The sequence below is a fragment of the Aythya marila genome (genome assembly GCF_965140915.1).
Source record: "Aythya marila genome assembly, chromosome: 9".
NCBI lineage: Eukaryota > Metazoa > Chordata > Aves > Anseriformes > Anatidae > Aythya > Aythya marila.
The window spans coordinates 21,266,295-21,286,007 of NC_139050.1; the positions used below are offsets into that span (position 1 = coordinate 21,266,295).

At 39.2% G+C, this 19,713-nt stretch overlaps 1 protein-coding gene across 1 annotated transcript in view; it reads right to left on the reverse strand.

Annotated features, from left to right (window-relative positions):
* The window catches only part of FNDC3B (fibronectin type III domain containing 3B), a 175,206-nt gene that overhangs the window by 24,619 nt on the left and 130,874 nt on the right, over window positions 1-19,713 (reverse strand). The window contains exons 15-22 of the mRNA XM_082766959.1: window positions 18,769-18,907; window positions 18,074-18,145; window positions 17,460-17,578; window positions 16,548-16,653; window positions 15,092-15,264; window positions 13,368-13,481; window positions 11,146-11,295; window positions 7,118-7,398 (exon numbers count right to left, since the gene is read on the reverse strand). Of these exons, the coding sequence (XP_082623085.1) occupies window positions 7,118-7,398; window positions 11,146-11,295; window positions 13,368-13,481; window positions 15,092-15,264; window positions 16,548-16,653; window positions 17,460-17,578; window positions 18,074-18,145; window positions 18,769-18,907 (1,154 nt within the window). The remainder of the gene's footprint in view (window positions 1-7,117; window positions 7,399-11,145; window positions 11,296-13,367; window positions 13,482-15,091; window positions 15,265-16,547; window positions 16,654-17,459; window positions 17,579-18,073; window positions 18,146-18,768; window positions 18,908-19,713) is intronic.

Genomic DNA, 19,713 nt, shown 5'->3' on the forward strand with positions numbered 1-19,713 from the left:
CACAAGGGCTCCTGGCTTGTATTGTTTTGTCACTCTCTCCTGCCTGTCTGTACCTCAGCTTAATAATTGGCACAATGAGAATCTGTTACAGGAACGAGTGAAGAGCGGTAGTCTTTTACTATGGTAACATCAACAGCAACATCAAAACAAACGTGAAATATGCATTTGGAAAGAGCTTTGAGGACCTTAGATATGAGCTTCCATGTAAATAGAAATATTGATACAGATGAGCCTGAAAGGTTTCAAAAGGTTGTTAAATCAAAAAAAGAATAGAAAGAAAACAGGCTGAGCCAGACTAATTATTTTTTAGACAGTACAGTTGGAGTTTAGATCACTGGATAGATGCCATTTACTTTGGAAATTCTGTGCACAGCAGCCCTGAATTTTCTCATGGGAAAAGACTCTCTGTAAGAAGTGTTGCTTCTTCTCAAAACTATCAGCCACCAAGAACCAGAAACTCCCTGGGGAAGGTGGTAGGGAAAGAAAGGAGAAGAGCAGAGTCTTATATACCATCACAGCTCCCTGTTTCAGAGAGAGAAGATAAATACAAGAATCTATGGTTGGCATACATACCTCAACAAAAATAAATAGCTAAGTGATAAAAATTCATATATGTAACAAGAAAAATTGCTTTCAAGAATAAGTTTGTAGGTGCACTGTTTGAAAAAGGTTATGGAGCATCGAAGGAAAAAAAAACACCTGTCTGCTCTGTGATTTCAAAACCAAAAAGGATTAAATGATTAATAAACATATTGCAAAAGAATAGAGCCTGATCTACTAATTAGGCAGATGAAATAATTGTACGCTGTAAGAATGTGGCATGTTTACACACTCCTGTGTCAATGTGTGGTTAAACCTTTGCTTATTGATCGAGCCCTGACAAGGCATCCCTTGGTTGCCTTAGTAGAAGTGTTGAGCTGCTTTTTCCTTCTAATCCCCTTTTAGCTTCAGGAAACACATCCTGACCAATTTATGACACTGCACAGTACTGATTTCATCCTCCTCCAAACCAGCGGATGGCAGGAAGAGAGGTCCAGTGGGAGCCTCCTCTTGAACTGCATGCGAGCAGCTGAAGGAAAAAGAACAGAAGCGCATCTTAAGAAGCGCAGTAAATATAGACATTGATCTTATTTCATATTATGTTATTGGCTTGCTTCAGATTGAAAAATCATTACATTAATATTTAATAGTCTTTCCAGTAAAAAAATGTGAAAATTGCCTGCATTTTCAGTGGATTCTGGCAAGTCATCTGTTAGCATATGCACGTAAACATCAACAGCACAAAACACTATTACTTTTTTGTAGACTGATTACAGCAACATGCTCCAGAGCACACAGCTTTTTTCATTTTGTATTATCCAGGGTCTAAACCTCCACCTCACCTGTCCTCAAACATGATAACCAACTCATTTCCAAATGGCAGTTACCACACCTGAAACCAAATGGCAATTGAAGTGAATCTCTCAAACACCACATCACATTTCAGGCTGACATGCTTTTATGATGTGCACACAAACACAGCTACGTTTCCTCGTCCTCCCTGTGCCAGGTATTTGCACGAGGTAAAAATTTGGCTCTTCCTTTTCTCTCATTTGTGGTTTGTTTTCATCAGCTGCGTGGAGTTTCTGATGCACACACATTTGCATCAACCAGCCCACCCCTTCTGGCCCAAGAGTACAGTAAGACTGATGGAAATTCTTAAGCCTTAAAATAGAGAAGTATTTCCTGATGAATGATGACATGAGGAAAGCAAGAACTCATTTATTTGCCTCTACCATGGCTGGATGTGGCCAGCCTGTTGCTGTAGATTATGCCAGCATACAATTCTTCGTAAATTCCCACTATTGTTCCTAGGTCCTGAGCCTTGTCAGGCACACAAAAAACAGGTTTTGATTTTCTGTGCACATGGCAATCTAGTTCAGACCCAGCTCTCACCTCCCTCTGAAGCACAGCAGCATTCCTTCAATGGATATTAGGCTTCAAAAACCTCCAAAGGGAAGGACAGAAGAAAGAAGGGGAGAAAAGGGGAGCACCTGGAGAAGGAGGGAGAGCACATGGTAGGTGACACCTTCTACCACAGCATCTTTGCTCCATCTCAGGTGCTTTCTTATGCCCCTGCCCCAACCTGTGTCACTGTGAGTTCCTCCTGTTGGGTGACATGACCTTTGTGGGCTTGATAACTTCCACAGTGAAGTGGAAACCAATTACTGCTTCTATAAATGATACTGGAACAATCAATTTCTGATTAACATCCTTATTTTTATGTGAGATTTGTTCATAAACATGTAGAATTTGTAAGAATCGCTTTCTCAATTTCCTTCAACTTTTTCAGCAAGGATTTGTCTTTAACTTAAGTTAAAGTGCCCAAAAGACTGTCCTGCAAAGGCTGTTTTAAAATCTGAGAATCACAGTTTGAAAACAAATTTTTTGAAAATATAAAGAGTATACTTAGGGATAGTATCTAATTCTGCAGGCCCTAGCCCCAAAATATTTATATTCATTCTCACATTTTCCCACTGCATCTTTTAAACAGTTAAAAGAAAAATCAAATGAAGTAAATTTAGAAACCATTAAAAGACCTTTAACAGATTGTCATATCTTGTAAGATTCTTGACCCAGGAAAATAAACACACTAAACAGGATGCTATTTTCAGTTTGGTCACAAAATCCTTTGTGTAGTATTCCAACAAGCTGAAAAATCATTTCTGAATTAATCTTACAGAGTCTGACATGTGAAGAGTTTGATTCACCAGTTCCCATAAGCTGAATGCCACCAGTTGCAATACATGTGTGTGAAAACCTGCAGGAGTTAAAATACCCCAGACTTCAAAAGGGATGAGATGCAGCTTGGTCTACATACACAATCAGCCTGAATGTAAAAAATAGCCATTTTCCACAGCCTCCAGGACAAGCCAGCCCCACAGATCCCCTCTTCTGGAGCTGGAGCAAGACTTAGTTTTGTACCCTGAACACAGATGTTGTTTTTTAACCCATTTAGAAATTGCTAACGTGAGCATTCACGTGCATTGTTATCTCCTCATCCTGGAAGACCTTCCCCTTGATACCACTCAGAAATTAAAAATGGCTGGAATACGTATTCCTAAACCAAATTAGAAATAAGTGTTGCTATTGAAATTGAATAAGGCCACCACGTCTCTGTAAGCGATGTAACTTCCCGGTAAAAAAAGCATTCTGAACAAAATCTGAAGTTGTTTCGCAGTGAAGCGTCTCAGCAGAGCAGCACAATTAACCATGGAAAGCGTAGAGCAAAGCTTGGGAACAGAGCGTAACAGAAAATTGATATTTCTATTACTGTCAAATACTTGTTTATTGTGGAATATTTATTTACTCACTTCTAGTTAGATCAGTTCACAGAAAACCAGTCCAAGTATTATTACACTATAATCAGAGCTCCCAGAGCTTTGTGACTATGTCAATAAAACAGAAAGACTGCACAACTCGCAGACATATTTCTGCAGCTGGCCCGCTCACCACCCGTGATGTTTACAGAGTGCTTTTGTGAGGCATCTGCTTTTTGCAAAAGCAGGGCTGGTGCCTGACATTGGAGAAGTCGCTTTGAAATCAGCCCTGTCCTGGCTGTGAGCTGCATGGTAGGGACACGCCCCAGTTCCTCATGCCTTGAATATTTTTTAGATGGATCTTCTTGGGGCATGCTGGATGGATTTGCTATCAAACAGGGAAATCACCGAACTTATCAGCTGCACGCCACCTTCTCAAAGAGCCCTGAGCTTGCTGTGCCACACACTCGAGTCGTTCACAGGCTGCCATCCCTGCATCACAGCAGGGCAATGCCAGGCCAAAGCTAACAAGCCCAACGGGGCAGACACACGTAGACATACTGCTAGAATCACACTGCTATTCTAAACAATGCTCCTTTCCAATTTTGGCTTTGGTGAGTCCAAAATAACCAAGATTTGCTTTCAAGTTCAGGGTTTCCACAAACACAAACATTGACAGAGGAATTCCAGCGCAACTAAAGCATCTAAGCCCTTTGCTAACTTGCTCCAAATTCTGCTGAAGCTTTGGCAAGAGACTTCTTAGTCACAAAACCAGTAGTGTTTGGCTTGTTTAGTCTAGGAAAAACAAAGCCTGGAAGAAAACACATTCACTGCTTTTAAACGCAGCAGGGAATAAACACTGGAGAGAGAGAAGAGCTGGTTAAGTTAAACAAAGTTGACAGGAAAAGAAAAACTGGTGGTGAACAAATTTAGAGAATGAGATCAGTGATGTTCTGAAATACCCTAATTTAATTGGGGAGAGCAAGAAGAAGAACCAACCGATCACCTTTTAGAAAACAGCCTAAAACATGCTGCAAGGAAATATATGGTGTCCAGTCTCCAAGAGCAACTGATTGCCATCCCTACCACAAACTCTTTCCAGGTCTGCATTTCAAAAATGGTCCACCTTTGCTTTTCTAATAAAGCACAGTTATCAACAGCTTCTCATGTTCTTGCCATCACGTTTCACTCCATTTTCTTTAACAGTAATTCTGCTTTGGAGCAGCTCACAGGAAGCAACGCATGATAGATGATCAAAACTAACAACTTCCTTCTTCAGACGTGGTACTTGGGGCCTACAACAGCACAGAAGACTGAAGAGGACATATATAAAGGGATGGTGTTCTCAGGATAATTTTCTGAAGGCACAGATGTTCCCTGATAAAGACAGGTACATACAGGCTTAAGGAAGAAATACCAGTGAAAGAGGTAATGATCAATAGCAAAAATGCTCTGACGTATGTTTTTATTAGCAAAAACCCTTCAAACTATACGTGGTGCTGCATAAAGTGCAACTCAACTTTCTTCATTTGTCTTCCCAGGCAGATACAGGATTTGGGAGTTGGGAAGTTCTTCCTCTTGTTTTATTGAAGAAAAGAGAGCTTTCATATGTTATTAATTTCATATTACTTACATATATTATTAGTCTGGTTTGTGCTCTTCACACTCTTTTTTTTTTTTTTTTTGGCAGAAACTTAGTCTTACAACAATATTTAGAACAGTTGCGGAGTTAATGCTCATGCTTAGCTTTAGCCTTTCTATTTGGATCAGAGACAACCAGACTCCCTGACTACAAATATGTTTTTTTAAAAACAAATTCAAGAAATGAGAATGCAAAGAAAAAAAAAAAAAAAAAGAAATCCAGTGTGATCTCAGCACAACAACACTTCGGCGTTGAGCTTTAGGGACAAAACTGGAGCCTGATTAGAAAGCAGAGCAATGTCCTGCCCATAATTTCAACCAGGAACCAGCTAAAGAAAAGACTGAAGAATGGAAGACTTCTGTGAGGAATTTAGATACTCCACTCTGTCTGTCTTGACTGTGTTGCTCTAAGCTCTCATTTTGCTTTAGCTGCTTTGACTCTTGTCTGACCACATGAAGAGACAGCAGGTAGTTCAGGACTGCCCAAAGATGATGCAACTCCCCAGCTGGGTAGCCAGTCAATGAACAAACTGTTCAACTTCTTACCAGGTGTATTGCACTTTTGATTATTCTTCAATAAGTTGCGTCTGGCTTAAAGTAAGATCACATAAACACCAGTGCAGGGAGTGAGAGAAGTGGGAGAACATGCAGGTGGAAGCAGGTTGGAAACATCACCAGCAACCTGAACTGGCTCAGACTGCTGTGCAGCTTTACCCAGGTGCTGTGGTTAATCTTGCTTAGGCCAGCATATAGGCTCGAAAAGGTGGTTCTATCCCTCCCTTACCCCTTCCCTTCTCTCTACCCATTTAAAAGTTAAAAAAACAAGGACAGTTTACACCAAGATCAGTTTTCCCAGTCAGGATCGATACACTAATACTTCACTGGCACAAAATGGGGGACAACACAAGGAGGGAACAAGAGGCTTCTTGCTGGCAATAAACACACTTGAAAACAAGAAAAAACTTATACTGCCTACTGTCTTTGACAGAAAGGGTCACAGAGTTACAAGCCACTGAACAACTGCAGACAGCAATAATGCAGTTGCACTTCCTGGGTTTATAAGTGATCTGGAACTGAGGGGCTTTCAGTCACCAAATTCCTATTTCTCCTTACTTCTTTCAGGTTGTCAGAGAAATGTATTTTAGAAATAAATCTACATTTTTGTTTTTTACTATGTGGTTTTATAACCTAAATATTGTAGGCAACAATCAGGACACACTGTGCTAGGCACTGTAAGCAATGAAAGTATGCTGCTTACTTTAAATAACTTCTAGTATGCATATTTGAGTATTTGCTACAAGAAGTTCACTTTTTTTAGGGTTCAGGTTAAAATTTGAGAACTGAAATTTTTATTTAAACTCTACAAAATTTGTAGGATTTTGACCCTGAATACAAAAAAAAATGTTATAGCAGTTCTGTGCTATATCTAATTTTACAGCTGTGCAATCAGATTTCAGTTTTTATTAGAGCAGTACTTAAAATAGAATTTCCCTTGTCACATCTTTTATTATATTGCTGTTCATTGCCTGCATGGTACCCTCTTATTTTTTCTTTTAGTTTTAGTTAAGGAAAAAACACATAAGACATTAAAATACTAATACAATTTCTGTGTTGTCACATAGAAATTTGTAACCTGAACTGTTATGAGGAAATGGTTTTAAACTCAGATTATCTTTTAATTAATTTCCATACACTAGCTATAACAAATAGCTATAGCTATATAAATAAAAGTTCACCATGTGCAAATTGCTATCCCCTCGCAGCGATCAATATATTTAATAATACACTCTTGTAACAGTACTGCTAAACATCTGGAAAAAAAAATGAGAAGTTGCATTCTAATTTTAGTTATCTCCCATTTTTGGAATTTATTTACCTACCAGAGTAGTCTTACCATAGCAGAGCAACTTGAAAATAAAAGAAATAGAAGGACAGGAGGAATAGGAAAAATGAGGGTGGGGAAAAAAAAACAGTATTTGAGTCTGATATACCACAATTCATTCCATAAATGAATTACTGCAGATTTCTAGGCTCACTAGTTTTGTTTCCTTTCTTTCTTTCTTTCTTTTTTTTTTTTTTTTTAAACTCCCTCTACGTGCCATAAGCATTTCTCATGTAAAATAAATTATGTACTCTAATCCTGAATGCTCTGTACCATATCGAAAAATTGTACTCACCGGTACGAGGTTTCTGGGAGCAAATCATGAATAACGTAACTTGTAACATTTCCTACGGGAATGTTGATGTCACCAAGGTCAATGTTGTACGAAGTAATCTCAGCTCCATTATTGCATGGTTCTTCCCAGTTCAATACAAGGCACACAGAGGGTGAAAGCTGATAGGCATCCATGTGCTCATCCTCCAGCACGGAGAGGATGGAGACTGCATCGGGTACAGACGCGGGGATTCGGCAGGTTACCAGATCGCTGTAGGGCCCAGCTCCTGCCTGGTTAATAGCCTGTGTGACAAAATAACATTTTTATAGGATAAATATTCTCTTTCAAATGTCTGTCAAGTTTTTAATCCTGAACTGTGCAGCCTGGAACAACTGCATGGATTCCTCAGAGGATATGTATCACTGGCTCATTCTCTACAGGATGATTCATACCTCCTACCTCTATTAATTAATATCTTCCTTTGTTACTCAGGAGTGTCACTCAGCTAAATTGGAGAATACTTATAATTTCCCTAACAGCTACCTAATCAAACTTAATAGTAATTTTTTCATCTGCAGCAAAACTTGTTTGGAAAGAGAAAATGTCAGAGTCATGGTGCTGCCAGTGACAGGTGGCATCATGCTGTCCAGCACAATGGACACCCAAAAGTGTCAAGGGGCCCTGTATAAAAGCCTCAGCCTACTGCAGTCATCCGCAGCGTGCAACATCAGATACTTCATGCAAGGATCCCTAGACATAAGGGACACTCAGCCTGCTGAGAGCTACACAGGTTCCTAACTCACATAACAAATAGCTGATTTGATGCTAAAAGTTTCTGATATAAGAATATACAAACTCAGCATGGCATTAAGTCTATGACTCAGATTTCCCCAGAGGTCATAGATTACTAGCAAACTACTGCCAAAGCACATAGCTCAATATTTTCCACAAGAGAGGAGACCAAATTATCAATTTGTTTTGTTATAAAACAGTTAGCGAGCCTCTCATCTTGATTCATAAATCCAGGATCCCAGAGGAAACCAAGGTTCAAAATCCAGCCCAAGTCTGCTCACTCATCGGAGGCTGAAGATTTTAAAAAGCTCAACACTGCACGATTGCACAGACCTGTTTCTTTTCTGATCAGTTGATTCTCAGCCAGTGTTAAATGCTGTATGTGCTGCAGTGTTACCTTCTCAGGACTGTTCCAAGGTCCTGTGCACAGCGTCACAGAACTATTCAAGCTGGGGGGGACCCTGGGACATACCTACTCCAGGATCAAAGCTGAATACAGATCAGGTTGCTCAGGCTTTTGTCCTGTTGGGACTTGAAAAATGCCAAGGATGAAGGCTCCAAGGAGACCTGCTGTAACACCTTTAACATCCTTAACTGCCCTCAGTGATAACTTTTTCTTCTTTATATCCTGCCTCAACAGCTCTGTTTCAGTCTGGAACAAACTGAAGCAAAACTGGATCCAGGATCCAGATGCTAACAAATGGCAAGTAATGAGCAACACCACCCTCACTGATCTGCTTGGCTTCCTGCTGATACAGCCCACGAGGTACACACGGAGCCCACGACAGGACATCTGGGCTATGGAAGTGGAGAAGGTACAGGCCTTCAGAAGCAGCTTTTGACATTTCCCAGTAACATCCACCACCATCCTTTGCGCTTGGGAAAGTGAGCCCAGATTCTCCCACAGATTACAATTAACTGGAAAACCTGGGTTTACAATCTTGCCAGTTGGACTACGATGGCAAGGGAAGGACAAGTCAAGCAGCTGTTTGATTTCTTGCGTTAGCTCTAGTGAATAATATTTTTCTGCTATGCGTAGTACAAATACAAAGCCATATTCTGCTTTTCCAGGAAGCATTTTGTTCAGCTGAAGAAAGACATAATAAAGTTAGATTTGTCAGCCTTTAAAAAGCCCTTCAAAACAAATCCTGCTCCAGGGACATCTTCTATTTAGTGAAGCTCTTCTAGAGCTGATAAAAGTGAGCCTTGTTTTGTGGTCTGCCAATGATATTAGTCTTGCCTCTAAACCAATGTTTGGCAATCTGTATCTTGCTCCCAGCAATTTATTTTTAGTGGTGCTTTTAACTGCTTTATTGGGCAACCTCATCATCATAACTGATAGGAATTTCGTTCTTCTTTGCTTCCTAGATATTCCCCCTGCCTAACTGACACAGTATTTCTCTTTGCAGAAGCCACAGTTGTTTTCAGGAATATTCATTAGAGGAAAAAAAGTTGAGCAACAATAAGGACAAATTGTCTGCCCTGCAGATATATATGCCTGATTCCTCAATTCCCTCTTTTTATTGGGTTACTGTAGGTTGAGATAGCAGTGTTGTACATTTATTAGAAGGCAGAGTAAAATTGTTTGGGAAATCTTTATTTTTTTTAAGAAGTAAAAGAAATATTTTCTGTTATAGCTGCTAACAGCTATGAAATTAACTATTATTCTCACTGTTAAAAAAAAGAGACTAGTTTCTGACACTATTTAGCTCTCCTTTGTTCATAACACATTTTTTTGTTCTTGTAATTGCTTCAATGTGTACCTTATATTGTGGTTTCTGAGATATGCATATCCATATAACACAGATTGTTTCTACAGCATGAAGCCCTCTAAAAAGAAATGCACGGCCAACTGATGGATTTCAATATCGTGTCTTTGTGTTGTCGTGCATTTCACTTCAGTCGATGGATTAAATTACATTAGCCATGTTAAAACCTAGGTAAATGCATACAACATTTTTGTGGTAGGTCATTTAAAATGAATGCCCACTTGAAATCAAAGATCCCATAGAGCTGGCTGTTTCCATTTTTAACATCAAAATCTCCTGGAGTTCCCCACCATTCACCGCAGAAGTGGTCTCACGCTCTCCTCCCTGCCCAGTGGGTTCTGAATGCCTTCCCTCTTGTGCAAACAGATGCACTTTCTGGCTCAGACTTCCAAGCCACCCATCCACGTTCTTTCAATTAGTTTCCCCAGTACTGCCAGGGCAAGGTACGGGGCCAGTTCCCAAAAAGTCACAAAACACAGTTGAGGGTACTTAAAGGTGTGAGGCCCTTGCTCCTTGGCTGTTGGCCAACCGCTCGAAAGCTACTTTGTATGAAAAATTCAACATCCTGTTAAAAAAAAAAAGTAATAAGGAAACTCTTGACAGAAGCAAGTTGTCCTTGATCAAAGAAATGACCTTGGGTGGTCCACACGCTGCCAGCTGGGTGGGTAGGTTAACTTTTCATCAGATTTATTGGTGGTATTCTGCCTTAACATACAAATAAATCTTCTAGAATGGTATCTTGTGTAAAAGTATTTTTACTTTACTCCCATTTACTTTACTTTCCATTTATTTTTTCAGTGGACATAAAGGAGAAAAGAGCACTGTATTTTTATTTTTGTGTATACCAATATATTGTATTTTAATGTTTAGTTTTTACTGAAATGAGACAAAAAGATTGAAGAAATAGAGATCATATAGAGACTCTATATGATATTCAGTCTTGCAGATCTATGAGAAAAATGGTAAGAGAAAACAAGATGAAGACTCATCTTCTGGCAGCTACAACCTCCTATGTATATAGGAATCTATTCAGCTGCTTTATTTGATACATGAAACAGATGTTGGACTTTATTATTTAAGCTAGGGGAATCTTCAACAACCAGTTGGGAGGTAAATGTTGTTTACCTATCATAATCAATATTTTATTTATTTTTTTTAATTGTCTAAAACATCATTTATTTTTTTTTTTAACATCAGGGGGCAAGGTGGCTGTTAAAAGTATTATTCACTGAAAACAAGTTACATGAGACACAAGAGCAATTTTCGTGAGCTAGAAGTTACGCCAACTCCCTTGTTTATCGCTTTGAATAGTGCTGAAACTCAACCACGTAACAGTCTGCATTATTTAAAATAAATTAACATTGCTGCCAACTTACAGAGCACGTAATTTCATAGTGGCTAATGATATTTAAAAAAAAAAAAGTCACATGTAGCTGAAGGCAGCTATGTTTACATCTTAAATTGCAATGCATGCATAAACTTCCATACCTGTAGCCTACAGCAGTATTGTGCTGCCGCTGACAGCTCACTGATTTCAAAACAGGTATCTGTGCCACTATATGCAAGCTGTAGAGATCCCTCATCTTCTCCCCACTCTAATCTGTATTCAGAGATGTCGGCCCCAGAACATTCAGGACTCTGCAACACAAATATTTATGTCAATTAAAAAATGAGTACTTCAGATCCTTGTGGTTCACTGGTTAGGAATTAAGAACATGAAAAAAATCTCTTATTTTGAAATTAATACACCATTACTTCTGCAAATTGAAATGCCCTGAATTACTGTTCCATAATAGGTTAGTGAAACAGGCCAATTCTGCCCAAAATTTATCTGAAAGTCACAGAAACAAGACAGCATATGCAGCTACTTCATTTTTCATCACAACACTCAGAAATAAATTCTCCCCCCACTGGCTTGGCAGAAGCATGACTGTGAAGAACACAAAAAAGCATCAATGCGGTTAAGTGATCAGAACATCTCTGGCAGAGCTAGCTCTCAAGCCTGACGTAGTTCTTCATGTTATGGAGAAAAGATCAACCTCAGCAATTGAGTAGCTTGTCTGTGCTTTTCAATTAAAGTCAGCTATTGAGCTACTACTCAAAGCACGGGATATGGGAGGGTGGACCTTTGTACGTTCATGTCCGAAAAAAGACTTACTGCAATACCTTTATTATTCTGAAGTCTGTGGGAATGCAGAATTTATCCAGATATTTTTACTGGAATTTGCTGGAGATGAGCTAGTGCAGGCGTAATGCCGTGGCTCCTGAACCAAAATTTTATTTTATTTTTTACAAGAACTGTCTAGTGCTGTGCTGTGTCAACTGAAGTGCTCTGAGGAATCTCTGCTTTATGTAGGGAAGCGTGGGCCAGGATATGACAGACTTTCGGATTACGGCATGCAACAAGCTCTCTTTTTAATTCTCTGAATGGGGAACTAGAAAAGCGATACAACTACACAGGCAAATCTGCTTGGAAAAAAAAAAAACCAAAAAACCAGCAACCCTAGAAACTGTGAGAAAGTTAAACAGTCACCCAGTTTAGCAACTGCAAATTTGTCAATATAGCTGTTACTGGGAAAACAAAGATGAGTGGTGGGTTGAGCAAAACACCACATGGAATTTCCACTGTAGCAGGTCTGACTACCAATAAAAGGTACGGAGCATCCCTGCGTGGGTTCACCAGCTTTGTCCGTGGGCTTCCAGCTACTTTTATAGGAGTACTGGCAACTGCTAAGCCTGCTAAACACGAGAGGTAACTAAAAAAGAGCATCTCAACACTTGCAACTTCTAAAAGGTATCATCTAAAAGCTCAGTGCAACTTTATCTCAGAATCACAAAATGTTGCAAGAAATATCAACAAAACACACCAAAACTGTATCAAATGCACTTGTTTCATTATAAAATTGAACTTGGACTATGTTTCTATTTAGATGTATTGTTAGCACTATTACTTTCTTAGAACATCTCATGAACATCAGTAACATTTCTCAGCAAAGGCATCCTTTGGTGGAGGGAAACTGAAAGATGCAGAGCTGAATAGCTGCTAGGTTTCCAGAGAAAGCCTGTGGCAGAATTACAGCCTCATTGTTCTGCATCACAGCTTTATTTATGACATCCATTCCTTTCTGCCTTAATTACATAACTTTTTTTTTTTTTTTTAATGACACCGATCCACATTTCAGCGTTTAAGCTAGGACTTAATCAAAGAACCAATGTCTAAGGTTGTGGAGAACAGAGAAAGAACTTATACAAACAAAAATAAAAGTAAATATTTGGGGAAGAGACAAACAATTTTTGAGAAAAGCTGAACTGTAAGCATTTGTGAAGAGTTAATTTCATATCAGAGACTTCAGCTTTAGCCAAAATCAAATATTTGCCTTCACAATTCTACCGCAGGACATTCTGACATGCTAAAAGCCTGCAGAGTGCACTTTAAACAGACCAACTCTCTATCATCTGACGCCAGTGTAGGAGTTCTTGTGTCTGAATGCTGCTGGTCCAGATGACTCATGATCAACTTTATGCAATGCTTTAAAAAGAAAAGTAGAGATGACAACTTTCTACAATACAGGAGTTTCTATATACACTTTTCTTGCAAAAAAAAAATTATTCTAAACCAGTTAACAGCTCTTGAGCCAGCTTTCAAGTGCACAGTGATCACATTAGTTTGGGTAAGTAAAAGAGAAGTTAAATGAGGGCACCTGACCTACCTCCCAGCTTACAAGTACACGTGTGTCAGACAGAAAGGACAGAGAAGGTGCTCTGCACTGCCCGGGTGGTCCTGCTGCCGTGGTGATTTCTGTAGCTTCCGAATACGGCCCGTACTAGAGGGAAACAAGATATCTATACATTAATATATAAACATACACGCATCTCATGTTCCTCAAAGGCTTTTCAAATGTTTTTGTTTTTTCTTTCAACTGATTTTCAGGAACAGCACACAGAAACTTTCTGAATGCAATAATCTCTCTCAAAGATGAGCTGGGCTTCCAACATGCAGCACCAAATATCAGGGCACAGGATTAGACCATGTAAGGTACTGCAAGGTTAAAATGTGAGGAGAGCTTGGGTACGAGCAGACTGGCAGACTGCACCTCAGCTGCTCCAGGGCATCGTCCTGTGAAGCAGTGAGTGCTCATGAAAGCGCAAGCCACTTCTAATTCATCAAAGAGCAGGAATATGTGCTCAGCAATAGAAAACTGAGAAACTGTTTTCCTCTACCTTAGCTCAAAGTAATGTGTTCCCATGGCTATGCCATAGCCTGGCATAACTGGCTTTCCCTGGCTTTAAGGAGGAGCTCAGCAATAGCAAAGCACGTACTGGAGTCCAAACCCAACTTCTGTATGAAACATCTGCCACAAGTTAACTGCAAAAGGACGGCGTATGATGGAGCTGCAGTCTGGGTGTCTCATACCAGCACCTGGTGAGCAGTGGCACAAGGTACGTACACCATGTGCCACCGTGCCCAGCGGTCAGAGGCCTCCACATGCAGCTCGGCCAGCTGTTCAGACCTTTTGAGCCTTTGGTAAAAATTAGCAAAAGAAACAGAAACACAGATTTCAACAGTCTGGAAAGCTGGCTTCAGCCGGCACTGCGAGGACAGGAGAGAGAGAAGGTGGAAGCAGCCTGAGGCTGTGAGAGCGGAATAATGAACCTTGTTCAGTGCATCCCCAAGCTAATTAGAAACCATTCTCCGGAACAAAGGAATGTGACTATAAGCAGTTAGAGGAAACACTGGTATTTGCTTATTTTAGAATGGAATACTAATAAGTATGGAAAAGTGAGCCATTACAAAGATTGAACAACACCAAAATTGTTCCAGAAAACCTCTCAACAGGCATCTCTGCTAGCAAGGACGGCTAACACAGATTGCTTTGTTTGAATTACTAAAGATATATACTTCAAAAAAACTCATGTATTGATTCCTGTTGTTTTGTTCACTTAACAGGAAGGAGACAGGTGTACGCATTTGGTAAAGAACACTCCTTCACCCCTATTTCACATCTGGTTAAAAAAACAAACAAACAAACAAAAACAACCAAGCCAAAACCAGCCCCTCCATTTAATCGAGAGAGGAGCTAGAAATACTTTGCATCTTTGAGTACAGTTAATACACAGTTAAGATTTGAAAACAAGAAAGGAATGCAGTGGAAGTAAAGAGATTCCTTCTTGTAAGCAGATATGACTGCTGCATGTTTTGGTCCAGCTGACTTTGGCCAGTCAATTCATGTTAGTACATGAAATCTTATTTTAAAAGAGTACCAGATCCAAAACCACAGCTCTTCCTCAGAAGTTCTATTAAGCATTTCTCACTTTTTCTATTGCCTATCTTCAGTTTCACCTTTCTGACCATCAGCTCTAATGCAATCACTGTCCAGAATCACACAACTCAGGCATTTTACTACCTCTAATGAGAAAAAGCCAAATCACATACCCCGCCATCGTTCAAAGCTCTCACTCTGAACTGATACGTTGATCCGGGAAGAAGGTTGCTGACTGTGCACTCCAGATCAGGACCATGGTACACTTCAGAAACAACTTCTTCTGGTTCTGTCATTTCTACACTGTACTCTGAGATGGGACAGTCGCTTTCCGATGGAGGGACGTCTAGAAAGAAAACACATAATTCACTAACAACATACGGGCATATGCCAGGAAAATTAGTTTTTTTAATTCACAACACATAGATACAATCACATACACTATATACACTCACATACTGTCAGCAATGATTTTCCCCTTTGATAGATGCCTTACCGGCAATATCTTCACCATGCATATAACCAACATTTTTAAGGCAAATGAATAAAACTACTCTTAACTCTAACCATACACCAGGTCAGATCATCACATGCAAGATCAGCAGCTCCTCCCAAGGCAAGGATGATCTTTCAACCTGGGAGACTCTGTTTGGCACCAGCAGGTGCCCAGCTATTTTTTAAGCAAAGCAAAGTAGCCACCATCCTCTTCTGAAGAACTGTTTCTTCCCCCATATCAAAGATGTTTTTTTGGGGGAAAAAAAAAAAAAAAAAAGTTGATAGGGCAAAAGAGAGAAAAGGACATGAAAACTTAAGACTGGCGCTAGACGAGTGCTGAGTACATTCCTTCTGGGTCAGAGAGAAATTATGAGGCACATGGTGTCTGTCTGACCTAATCTTGGCTGCTGGCTATTGTTGGACACAAGCTAGTGAGGGTCATGTACACTCCAAAACTACTACTTACACATGGGATTTCTGGCAAAGCCCCACTAACACCTAATAAAAACACAAACAACTGCCATTCTCAAACTTTGTTAGTCACACTGCTAACATTTATGAGATTCTAAATCTCAGTACAATGATCTAAACCCTGAGTGTCACTTGGAATAACAGCTTTTTGCAAAACTCAATTTGTTTTCCGTGCCTGTATTCGGTTTGTTACAGGCACCTTTTCCACCATGAAAACAACATATTTGGTAATATTTCTACATTATATCACAAGCTAGTACTGCCAAATCAGCCTGCCTGGGGTTCTGAAAAGCTGTGCCACCAGGAGGTGGATCTTCTAGGAAACAACGTGGTCTTCTGCATGCATAAGTCACTTTTTATACTGGATTGAGACATATTTGTCAGTTAGAAATGGTGCTGCTCTAGAATTTAGCTTATCAACTGACACCACAAAGAGTCTTGGATGCTGCAAGATTACCATAGCAAAGAAAAAATCTGTTGCATAATGGCACGTATCTTGTATTCTGAAAAACTGTGTATTTTTGACTGTTTAGTGTCATGTCCATGGCCCAAGTTCTTTACAAAATTACTGGTATCCAATGAGTTGTGTTTCTCTGAAACAGGATTTAAATGTCACCCCAAATTCTCCAAGCTATTTAACAGTGATGTGCTCCAGCAGCTTACCCCATTGTAGCTGAACTTCTTTGTGCTTCGGCTTCCCTAAAACTCTTGGTGGCCGGCAGTGGCCTGGTGCAACACTTAGCGTACGGACAGGTAAACTTTCAGAACACTGGAAGAGAAGAGGAGCTGAAGTTAGCTCTGTGGTATAATTAGTGCCTAGGAAATCAGCAATAATTAGAAAGTGATAAAAACTATGCTCTAAAACAGCCATTTATTAGTTGTTTACATAAACAATAAAGGATAGGAGATGCTATCAAGCATGTTTTTTGCAAATGCAATGAATAGAATTCTTTTATTAGCACTGTAGCACAGAAATGTTGTTGGCTAATTTTTGGGGCTCTTTATTCTAATTTTCCTTTTTTTTTAAAACAGTGTTGAGTGCTAATGTACTCAATCATAAAAAAAAAAATCACAGCAATAGGAATAGAAGTGTAGGTAATAAAATGACTTTAAATCAAAGAAGGGAATGGCAGGAATCAGTGGCTGGAAAATGGAACCTAAATGCATAAAGAACGATTCAGCCACATGAAAGGCGATTACCCCTACTACAACTTCAGCCACCGGTGTTGGTCAGTAGAGACTCACACAGATCAGTCTGTAGCCTTTCACAAGCAAGTGGTCAGATCACACAAACATCATGGTCTTTTCTAGCTTAAGTATAAACATTTACAGATTGGTTCTGAGGAAAGCAAACCACACTGAATTGCAATTTGACTAAAAAGTCATCAGATGCACATAGAAGTCTTGAAAAATTCATCAACTTGCAACAGAAGATTAACAGCAATCAGTGTTGCTTTATTGTGCTACAGGAAATATATTCACTTGCTTTTAAAAAAATAAATTATTTACCATATATAGTAGATAAATCTCTGAAAAATGTAAAACCAGTAGCCCTTACTGTTAAATAATACTTACCTGACTGTGTCCGCCAGTGCTGATACAGCATGCCCGGAGTTTATACAAAGTGCCTGGTTTCAAGTGAGTACAGGTATATTCTGTTGCTGATCCACTATATGCCACTTCCCACTGATTTGCTAGAAAATGAGATATATCCAAGTTTATAAAAGTACAATGCAACAAGTTTACTGCTGTCTAGGAGAAAAGAAAATCCTTAATGTGGTCTTTCATGAATGATTTGTTTCAAGAAAGTCATTAGCTTTAATATTATTAAGAATATTAATGCTGCTTCAGGACATACATAGACACATACACACAGAAATATGTGCATAGAAATGCATATACATACAAATATATATATTTCTAAAATATATTAAAAATATAAAATAGAATAATAAGTTCAGCCCTATAACATAAAATTCCACCTGTCATGGAGAACAAGTATACTTGCTCAAAAAAATTTAAAAAAAAAAAAATCAAAACTCTCCCAGAAATCCTGCAGGTTTTAAGGCTGCAAGTACTTAACTCTGTTTCAATCATATCTGCAGTATTAGCATACTAAGAGCCTAAAGGGCCAGTACTTTTGAGTAGCCAGCATGGATTAAAATGCATAAAACTTGTTTCAAGTTTACCTTCTGGACTTCCTTGAGAAATCTCCAACAGGTACTTTAGGATTTCTGAACCACCATTATCTTGTGGAGGATCTGAAAAAAACAACAACAATCAAGGCAAGTAGTTAGTGAATCAAGAATAGGAATGAAATAGAACAAAAAAGAATACAAAAACTGTTTTTGAATCTGCTCTTTCTCCTCAACAAACTAACTCCCCCACACTAACTATGAATTTATAGCAGAAGTGGGTAGCAGAAGTTAGTTCTCAGAATGAGTCAGAATAAGCTGGCTGGCTAACATTTCAGAGATGCTACAAACAAAATGCATGGAAAAAGAACTGAAAAAGATGCGGTATGGAGGTTTATCCCATTGATAAAGGAAGCAGCTGCAGGATAAGCAGTGTCCATCTGCAATGGGACACAAAATAGAAGACAAGCCTGAATGCACACTTGATTAAAACTCTGAGTTAATTAATTAAAAACAAGAAAAAGAAATCTGATTCTTAAAACGTAAGTTCTTTTAAACATCCTTCAAAATATTCAGACAATTGAGCTGTCCAGCCTTTCAGATGTATTTTTATTTTTTTTTAACTTTATGGACTTACAAATGGCATGAAATATCTATGGTATAAGATGCATTTACAGAATTTTATCTGAATTCAATATTCAACATTATGACCCTCCAAAGCTCTCCTATGCCAAACTGAACCTGCTTACCCCACTTAACACTAAAGCCGTGAGATGTTATTGGCCCTTTAATGATCGGTCTGGTTGGAGGTCCTGGCCTGTCTGGGCTTGTTGTACAGACCAAAACTTCGCTTGGAGAACTCTTTCCTTCCACATTAGAAGCAAACAGCTGAAACAAAAAAATGCAACAAATTTATCCTTGCTTACTGTGACGCTTTTTCTGACAGTTTTGTACAATACTTCCTTTAGTAACTACACAAATATCATTAACTTAGAAAGCATGTCACTTCCCAAAATAGCGTGTGGGATTTTAATAACAGCTGATTGTCAACGTTGTTTCTTTAGAAACTACATCGATTTTTCCACCCCCCTCCACCACCATGTAAGCTTAAGATTTAAGCATTGCTGTTTTTCTCTGAACAACAACAAAGAAGAATCACATGGCAACTTGAAGTTATTTACTCACTGAAGATGAAGATAACAACTGTGCTATTTTTGTTCTGGAGGTATAAACTGCGATTTAGAACAAATTCTTTCAGGCTATCAGTAATCACATAATTAAAACCCCAAGTAGTATGACAGGCAAACAAGAAAGGCATAATCGACAGTCACCAAAACTGGCAGGATGTGCCCAAAGTAAATTTGCTCAGCCAAATCTTTTGTCTCTACTCAAGAATACCTTCTGCTGACTTCAGTGAGAATGCTGCTAAGCTACGAGAAGACCCGAGGACCTGGCCAGGAGACGGAGCAGATCAGGAAGAAACCCCAAATGGTCTAATGCTTTGTGGCTGGTGAGAGCTGTATCAGCTCAGAATAGTCTCTGGGATATGAATCTGCTGCCAAGGAAGTGAGTAATAAAATATTTATTGTAATTGCTAAGAGTAAATATTAAGCTCGCAGGAACTTTTCCACTTGGGAAGCTCTGATATTCTCAGTCAGGATGGTCGTTTCTATCCCCTCTTCTAACAGAGGCTT